Raw genomic sequence first — 9,609 nt, 5'->3', positions numbered from 1 at the left:
GAGCATTAAACACAGTCTTCTATGAGTAACACTGACTAATGTTACAGTAATGCTTAAATCTTTTGCAACATCAGCAGATCTACTCTAACATGTAACACGTTTCATTCATTTCGTATGGCAGTCGTGGCACTGCTCAATTGTGTGTTGTCCCTGTTAATTACTAGCCCTGATGCTAACAACATTGACAATGTCACACACTGAGGCAACGCAACAGTACAACAATTATGTAAACTATAAATACAAGTAATATTAACTTAGTAAGTTAAACTTAACACAACATGCTTGCGCAGGTTTGATGTCGAGTTTTTATAAGCTGCCAGTTTAGTCGACTTTGGCAAACACAATTTACACAGCATAATAAAGCCGTTGCACTTTCTCGCGCTTAAAATCAAACTGGTCGCTTAAATATGGCCAGGAGTTTGCTTTATATAAGAAACTTGATGGCATTTTGCTTTCAGCTGTGGCTCCATCACTGGCGTCTCCTTCGTCCATCTTCATCTTCTTGTGAGTTTAGCGCGCTTGTCCTCCCCACCCATCAATCAATCAATCAGTGCAGTGCTTCCGGGGCGCGATTATTTTTCCTTCCCCGTTGCCATACTTTTATTTTTTAAATTAATTTATTTTTTACTCAGTAACGAATATGATTTAAAATGTAGCGAAGTACAATACTTCAAACAAAACATACTTAAGTAAAAGTAAAATTACAGATTTTAAAAACTACTTTAAAAAGTATAAGTACACAAAAAAACTACTCAATTACAGTAACGCGAGTAAATGTAATCCGTTACTTTCCACCAGTGCCTGCAGGTCTTTAGGCCAGCAGCCCCTACCCTATTCATCTTCTCCTAGACAACGATACGCATGAGATCATCGTAATTTTGTGCCTACCTGTTAATGTGTCCTCATGCAGTTCAGAAAGTGGTAAATAAAACTGCTGTTGTGACTTTTACAGAGGTGACCATGAAAGTGCCATGTTCAGAGGGTGTCAGATGGAAAGGAGTGTATGTGTATGTCCTGTTCTTTTGTAGTAGAACGGGCCTGTTACTTTTCTCCTTCTTCCTCTGCAGCCTTCTTCTGGGTTTCTTCTGCCCTGACTGACTCAGAAGTGCTTTTGTCTGGCTTTCTCCTTTTTGATGGCCTCTAAGGCCTCTTGAACTTAGCATCCATGTTAGTTTTTCCGGCTTCTTTTGATAGCCACTCTCATTTTGCTGAGCTGATTTTAATTCTTATTATGAAATTGTAAAATTTGAGTCCAACAATGTTATAGAAGTACAATAATTAATCAATTGAGTACTCTTAAATTCAAATATGGAAAACAGACTAAAGTTTAAACCTGTGATGATAGTTTGTATTCTTGTTTTCAGGAGAAACAAGGTGTGAACACACTGAGAGCTGCTTCCTGCTGGAGCTGAAAACAACACTGAGAGTGAACCAGCCTGAATCAAGCCTGTGATAAGTGAACATCACATTGATTTATTGTGTCTGACTGAAACTTTAACATTCTCAAACATGTCAGTCTAAATTAATCCGCCCCACCTAGTCACAGTAACTGTCACATCCCCCAAAGCACAGGCCCGAGGTGGAGATGTGGCAGCGATTTTTGACTCAAATCTGTTAATGAATCTAACATAGTTAATGCAAAGCAGTTATGTGACCACTTGCACAAGAATGATTTGTTTGAGGATTTTCAGTCAGGATTTAGAGTCCATCATAGTACAGAAACCGCATTGGTGAAAGTCACCAATGATCTTCTCCTAGCCTCGGACAAAGGACTTGTCTCCATACTTGTCCTCTTAGATCTCAGTGCTGCTTTTGACACCATTGATCACAGCATCTTACTGCAGAGACTTGAACATGTTATTGGGATTAAAGGAACTGCGCTAAGTTGGTTCAAATCTTATTTATCAGAAAGATTTCAATTTGTTCATGTTAATGACGAATGTTCCACACAAACTGAAGTTAGTCACGGCGTTCCACAGGGCTCTGTGTTAGGTCCAATTCTCTTCACTTTATACATGCTCTCTTTAGGCATTATTATCAGGAAGCACAACATAATTTTCCATTGCTATGCAGATGATACTCAGTTATATTTATCTATGAAGCCAAATGAATCAGGTCAGTTGGTCAAACTTCAAGCATGTCTTAAAGACATAAAGGCCTGGATGACCTGCAAGTTCTTACTTCTAAACTCTGACAAAACTGAAGTTATTGTGCTTGGGCCTGAAAACCTTAGAAATCTGATGTCTAGTCATATAGTTACTTTAGATGACATAGCTCTTGCCTCCAGTACTACTGTGAGGAACCTTGGAGTCATCTTTGATCAGAATATGTTCTTTAAATCACACATAAACCAAGTCTCTAGATCTGCCTTCTTTCACCTGCGCAATATTGCAAAAATTAGGAGCATCCTGTCTCAAAGTGATGCTAAAAAACTGGTCCATGCATTTGTTAGTTCCAGGCTGGACTACTGTAACTCTTTACTATCAGGATGTCCCAATAATTCCCTAAAAAGCCTCCCGTTAATCCAAAATGCTGCAGCCAGAGTACTGACAGGAACTAGCAAGAGATATCATATCTCTCCCATATTAGCTTCTCTCCACTGGCTCCCTGTAAAATTCAGAATAGAATTTAAAATCCTTCTCCTAACATACAAAGCCCTTAATGACAAGGCTCCATCGTATCTTAAAGACCTCGTAGAGCCTTATCATCCTAACAGAGCACTTCGCTCTCAGAGTGCAGGTTTACTTGTGGTTCCTAGAGTCCACAAAAGTAGAATGGGAGGCAGCGCCTTTAGCTATCAAGCTCCTCCTATGGAACCAGCTCCCAGTTTCAGGTCGGGAGGCAGACGCCCTCTCTACCTTTAAGATTAGACTTGAGACCTTTTGATAAAGTTTATAGTCAGGGCTGGATCAGATGATCCTGAGCCATCCCTTAGTTATGCTGCTATAGGCCTAGGCTGCTGGGGGGCCCATGATGCTCTGAGTTTTTCTTATCTCTTTGTAAAGTGTCCTGAGATGACTTTTTGTTGTGATTTGGCACCATATAAATAAAACTGAATTGAACTGAATTAAACAATAAGCTGAAACTCATTATAAAGCTTTGTGAAGCTGAGGGGAGCTGCAGAGTCAGGCGATCATTCTCTGTATGTTCATCAGACACCTTTTGCATTATCACATAAAAATATCAATTATAGCTGCTTTAACATTCTCAAATTGCAGATAAATTTAATGTCAGAAATGTGAAGACCACATTATAAACTCTTACCTGATAATTTGTCACCGCCTTCTTCAGTCTGCTTCCCAGCATGCTGCTGGACATCTCATCATCCCACACTTCTCCCAAAACCCCATGAGGCCCGAATAATTCCTCTCTGCCACTCAGCTCTCCCTTCCGCTGACGTCCAAACAGGGTTTCTAGCGCACGCGTGAAGGGGCGTGGCAGCAGATGAGTGAAAAACCCAGAGGACTCCTGCTTTCTTGATTTCCACTTTGACAAGTCCTTGGCTTCATGGGTGTGGTTTGGGGAGGACAGAACAGGGATTGGACGGTGAGGGTCACCTGGGACCACACCTGGGAGCTTCTGAGGGTCGAGGACCATGGGCTTGGCTCCGCCTCGCAGCACCTGTGGGAGTCAGTGGGACTGTAGTTCAAACCAGGAGTGAACCAGCATTGGGGTCTCACTGGCACCTACTTGGTCCTACTTGTAGGACTAGAATTAAAACATTTTATCAGCTTTCCTGACTTAGGAAATGGCTTCTTTGTGCTAATATTTAGCAAGGCCCAGGTCTAATAAGTCGATCAGCTAATCATTTCAGATATAGAGTACTGGTCCAAGAACATGTTTCTGCCCCTGTGCCCTCCAGGAAGCTGCGTGGACATGGTTAGCACTGAAACATTGCACAAACCTTGATGACAGTGTGTGCATGAGGCTGAGCCCGAGTCCGCGCCCGGACCCCGAAGATGGCGTCGGTGACGGGAACGCTGTTTTCAGCACAGAGGGCATAGAGCAGAGCCATAGAGATGCAGAAGGCAGCCATGAAGAAAGCTCCACGGCGAGCCCGACGCCTCAGACGCCACAGCAGGCTGACGCGGTCCATCGCTGCCCCAGGGATCTGCAGAGGACAAACATTCGCAACGTACCATCCAGATAAGTTTATCTAGTGTTGTGTAAAGTATGCAAGAAGTAAAATGAGAACAGTTCCCACCAATTATCAAGTATTTACTGTACAAAGTATTATGATAGGAAATATTTACAAATACATATATTCTGAATTTAATAAATAAATTCAATAACAAATTTAAAAAAAAAAAATTTTAAACTGCCAAATAGATCATTTAAAAACAGGTTACTGAATACCTAAATAATAAAAATGCAAACTTGTGGTTTTAAAACATGAATATATTTACCAATTGAATTAAGAATTTACTGCTTTTTTTATTTTGCATTTATCATGACACTTTTACCCTGGTCTTTACTGGAAACTGGCTTTTAATTTGACCTGTTGGTTCATGCATTGACATTCTTTTTCTTTTTAATTACCATTTTTATCACCCATTTAAACTACTGAAATAGAGTAATTATTTACCTTTATTGTAATGTAGCTGCAAAAATAAAGATGTGTATTAATTTAAATTGTCATCAATTGACATTTTTTATCAATACAACAAAATTATTATTGTTATTATTATTATTATTGTTAAAATGCCCTAATGAATAAATTTAAATCTTCTGCCTGGTGAGATACTACTAGAGGTGATTGAGAAAATATTTTGCATGTAATTTTAGTTAACCTTTTAATGATAAAACAAACTCCCAAAAAGCAGTTTGTAGTTGTTGTTTTTCAGTGAATCCCTGCTTCTTAGGCTGAAAGTGAGTAAGTGAAACTGGGGGGAAAAATCAGGAGGAAGAAGGTGATTAAATTCATCAGAGGATAGGCCAGACTGCAAAAGACGAGGGGGAAAGTGGGACAAAGAGAATGAGAGAAAGCCTGAAAGGATATGGAGAAAAGAGAGGAAGGAGGCAGTACATTAGAGGAACAGAAGCCAAGACGGCTTCAAGCATCGCCCTTTATCCCACAGTGCTTTTATTCACCCTAACTGTCAGTCGGCATTTAATGGAATTAATGAGGCTGGTGAACAGTGTGGCTTCTGCACATCTAGGGAGCTGATCTGGCCCTCTCACCAGCATGGTCAGGAAAAGTAGCTGCAACAGTGGCTGTGACAAATAAGTCCTGGAGAATATTAAGGCACCTTAGCGGCCAACAGCACATACATCAAAAATTATAGCCCTTCTCTGAGTCATAACTCACCGACATGACACATTTTAGATTCAGTGATGCACACTTTCCCATGGTACAACCATCACCAGTGTCGATTGCAATGAACCATACATACGTCTACGTAGAAAACAGAAAATAGATAGTTGCATTTTGTACAGTTTGTCCAACCAGGTTCACAGATGAATCCTGGTTTTCACTGTACAGGGCAGATGGCAGACAGCGTGTATGGCATCGTGTGGGTGAGCGGTTTGCTGATGTTAACGTTGTGGATTGAGTGGCCCATGGTGGCGCTGGGGTTATGGTATGGGCAGGCGTATGTTATGGACAACGAACACAGATGCATTTTATCGATGGCATTTTGAATGCACAGAGATACCGTGACAAGATACTGAGGCCCATTGTTGTGCCATTCATCCACGCCCATCGCCTCATGGTGCAGCATGATTAAGGCACGGCCCCATGTTGCAAGGATCTGTACACAATTCCTGGAAGCTGAAATCATACCAGTTCCTGCATGGCCAGCATACTCACCGGACATGTCACCCTCTGAGCATGTTTGGGGTGCTCTGGATCGACGTGTACGCCAGCGTGTTCCAGTTCCTGCCAATATCCAGCAACTTCACACAGCCATTGAAGAGGAGTGGACCAAAATTCCACAGGCCACAAACAACAGCCTGATCAACTCTATGCGAAAGAGATGTGCTGCACTGCGTGAGGCAAATGGTGGTCACACCAGAGACTGACTGGTTTTCAGACCCCCCCAGTACAGTAAAACCGCACATTTTAGAGTGGCCTTTTATTGTGGCCAGCCTAAGGTACACCTTACAACAACAACAACAAAAACAATAAAAGCGTTGCGTTTACAATTTTGTTCGGTGTATATTAGGGAGAGTAGCTTTAATGTGTGTGATTTGGGTCTTGTATATGCTTTGATCTTGGGGCCCGTCATACTGATAAATTCCTGTAGGTTTTCACCTATCTGATAAAAAAATGACGACAAGCTGCGAAGTGTTTGAGTCACAGTGAATGTAACCTTTTAGTGATGTGAACTAAAAAAACACTGTTTCCAACAGTATACGGTGAATTCTGACAAGATTTCTGTGGCTTTCTCTGTTGAGATTACTGAAATGAATCCTCTGAGACAGGTTCAGTCTGTCAATGCACCATCTGCACATCCAGCTCAAAACAAAAGAAAGGATTTAAAAGACTGAGCTCAGGGAAGAAATAAGGAGGCTTTTGGAGGAAACAGCTGCTTCCACTTGAAGGAAGGAGTGGTCTGCATTCATGCATCTATAGAAATATCTGGCTCATTAACCTTAGGATGTACATATCCAGTATTTACAAAAATGCTCCTGATTCTCACTGTAAATCACAGGCTGTATCACATTATAAAGTGTTACTGTGTACTTGCACTGATAAGCTGAATAATCCACAACTCATCAACGGTCTCCATTCCTGTTTTGTGTCCCCTAAATGTCCCCCCAGCTGGTGTTTGCTATGTAGTTCCCAGCTTGAGTTCGGTGTGGTGAATAGTGGTGCTGTTACCTTGTAGGCCATGGTGTAGTACAGTAAAACACGTGTTGCTTCTGGTGTTGCTTAGAAACTGGCTGCAGACTTCAGGTTGTCCTCATCGCCTCTGTGGGTGGAGATATATGTATACGCACACTGTTAGCTCTTGACATGCAGTAATGCGCATGGGGCTCGTTTATCAAACTGCCAGAAGTGACATTTTGGTTAATTAACATTTGAACTGTTGTTTGGACAAAACATTTTATGGACGAACAATTAGTATTTGGCAGATGAATGTACATGTTAGTTGCCATTGTGGGTTTTGAGTAAACTAGAACTGGAAAAAAAGAGAAAACTACAAAGAATCAGGCAGCTCAGTTTCCTCATAATGCCATTATAAAACTGTGGTTTGGGATGACCTGGATCACATCCAAATTGTAACTGATTGTTCCGTGGACCATACACCACCTCTCCTAGAAAATTTATCAAAATCCATTCAATGTTTTTTAAGTTATGCTGCGTACAAACCAACAAACAGCGGTAACAACAGAACGCTCTTGGCGGAGGTAATAACAGAAAGGAAAGGGAAGAAGTGAAGGTAGAAAATGGGCAAAAGGGGAAGAAATTAGATGAAATGGATGGAACATAAAGGAAGAAAGTGGGAAAAAAATAAGGGACAAATCCTACAACTGTAACAGAGTGGTGAATGAATCATGACAGCTTCAGGACCTGTTACTACTGCTGAAGCTGTGAGTCATCTGGAGATCCTCACTCACAAAACACATTTCTCAGGAGAAAAAAAAACACCTGTTTCAAACACGGTCTGAAATGTTTATTTAGCACCCTGCACATCATATGATCACTGAATGCAAATCTGTATTCTCTGCAGGATTACTTGTTGACTTTAGCTTTTTTGCAGGAAGCTCTGGCCTCTAAATATTAGTCAGATAAAACAGAAGTTTCACTTTGGTTGTTAAACTTATATAATATTGAGTTTTTACATGATGAGTGAACCAATATGCCAGAAAGAGCAACAAAGATGGTATATTATTGTTAATGCTGGCAGAAAGCTGATGCACTGTAAAATCACATCTTCTCAGTGGCTTGTTGGCTTGGAAATTTAAATGTGCAAAACAGGAACATTTTCATCATGGACAAAGATGGCTCTGGAGGGCAGGTACTGTAAACAGCTTTCTGTGTCAGGCGTTTGTCCAGCAACATTTTCCAGTGGCAGACCTCACCAATGAATTGGCGTCAGGAGGACTTTCTTTGACCTGGCAACCCAAAAGTTGTTCTTATTAATGGCTTATAACTGCTCTATAAATCATTAGTAAATGAATGAGACATTAATAGTTACAGCTTATACCACTTTTAAAATGGAGGCTGATCAGAAAGTGACACCACATTGATTCTACATTTTATACCATAATATAGCGTTGTATTGCACAGTGTATACTACAGACATGCTGCAGTTACTAATTTAGACCTACGGTAATTAACGCATGCAGCCTACTATAGAAGATATTTATCATTCCGGAACGTGATAGATAGACACAGATAGGTAGACCTGTGTTAAGTGATGCTGCTCTGTTATAAGCCCGCCAGCCGCGGCCTGATGAACCTATCGTCTCCACGGTACCGAGCAGCTTGTTGTTACCGCCGCCATGTTCCCGATGAGTCCCGTGCGTCGCGGTCCCGTTCTCCGTCCGAGGCCGCTGTTAGTACCCGGTGGCATTTGGAGAAGTACCAAGAGAAGCTGCAAGTCGTCCTCTGCAACAGAACAAGCTGCAGCTCCAAGCATCAACGATAAAGAGAGAACTGCGCTTCCGTAGACCATTTCAAAATAAGAGCCGCGATTAGTTGCTGGTTTGCAAAGTCACTTCAAAGTCAAAGTGTTTATTTTGCCATATGCACAGTTAGGAAACGTGTTTCCCTGTACAATGAATTTCTTACTTTGTCGTCCACATGAATGCCACAAAATACAAATGAAATATAAAGTAGATAAATAAGTAACACTAAATCTAAGGCATCATAAGCAGCAATCATGAATGCCACAAAATACAAATGAAATATAAAGTAGATAAATAAGTAACACTAAATCTAAGGCATCATCATTTAAGCAGCAAATGCAGCAATATAATAAAAATATATAAGAATATAATAAGCATGGGAGCAGCATGTGCAGCAGTCAACAGTCAATGTGCAATTATGCATATGCAAACTGAGAATGTAAACAGTACAGGTCGTCAGTACATGACGTATTTCCTGGTAATAAACTCCTCAGCTGTTTAAGAGTCTGATGGCAGAGGGAAAAAGAGAGTTTTTCAGTCTGGAGGTCCTGAATTTCACACTTCTGAACCTCCGGCCAGAGGGTAGGGAGGCGAACAGTGCGTGCTGGATCTAGGGTAGTGGAGTCCTGGTGATCTTCCCCGCAGTCTTTACCACTCTCTGCAGGCACTTGCTGTCCATAGCAGTAGTGCTGCCTTACCAGATAGTGATGCAACTGGTCAAGATGCTCTCGATGATGCAGCTGTAGAAGTTGCAAAGGATCCTAGTCGACACACCAAACTCATCAAGTCTTGCTACAATATGTGAAGCAGCACATCAGCTCATAATGTTTTAATTCATTTAACAAATGTACATATTTTAATGATAACCTCTGCTGTAAACCCTGGAGTTAAAAATAGAATTATTGTAGGTAAATTGTTAAAAAGAGATCTAACAGTGCTGCAGTTGTTTTGTATAACTCCTGCTGCAAGCAGGCGATGTGAGGCACCCTAGGGATAGTCACCATAATTGACTAAAACCAATGCACTCACACT

The 9,609-nt window shown here is 41.1% G+C and overlaps 1 protein-coding gene and 1 long non-coding RNA gene across 2 annotated transcripts in view; one reads left to right on the top strand and one right to left on the bottom strand.

Annotated features, from left to right (window-relative positions):
* Positions 1-3,361, top strand: part of LOC109975060 (uncharacterized) — a 5,345-nt gene extending 1,984 nt beyond the window's left edge. The window contains exons 2-3 of the long non-coding RNA XR_002277077.1: positions 1,365-1,456; positions 3,292-3,361. This is a non-coding gene — a long non-coding RNA (uncharacterized LOC109975060). The remainder of the gene's footprint in view (positions 1-1,364; positions 1,457-3,291) is intronic.
* Positions 1-8,618, bottom strand: part of st6gal1 (ST6 beta-galactosamide alpha-2,6-sialyltranferase 1) — a 15,870-nt gene extending 7,252 nt beyond the window's left edge. The window contains exons 1-4 of the mRNA XM_020625574.1: positions 8,355-8,618; positions 6,824-6,914; positions 3,905-4,111; positions 3,265-3,621 (exon numbers count right to left, since the gene is read on the bottom strand). Of these exons, the coding sequence (XP_020481230.1) occupies positions 3,265-3,621; positions 3,905-4,111; positions 6,824-6,835 (576 nt within the window). The 5' untranslated portion in view covers positions 6,836-6,914; positions 8,355-8,618. The remainder of the gene's footprint in view (positions 1-3,264; positions 3,622-3,904; positions 4,112-6,823; positions 6,915-8,354) is intronic.
* Between the last annotated feature and the right edge of the window lie 991 nt (positions 8,619-9,609).

The sequence above is a fragment of the Monopterus albus genome, unplaced genomic scaffold (genome assembly GCF_001952655.1).
Source record: "Monopterus albus unplaced genomic scaffold, M_albus_1.0 scaffold360.1, whole genome shotgun sequence".
Lineage (NCBI taxonomy): Eukaryota > Metazoa > Chordata > Actinopteri > Synbranchiformes > Synbranchidae > Monopterus > Monopterus albus.
Note: the sequence above shows the minus strand (reverse complement) of the source record. Positions and strands in the feature narration are given on the sequence as shown.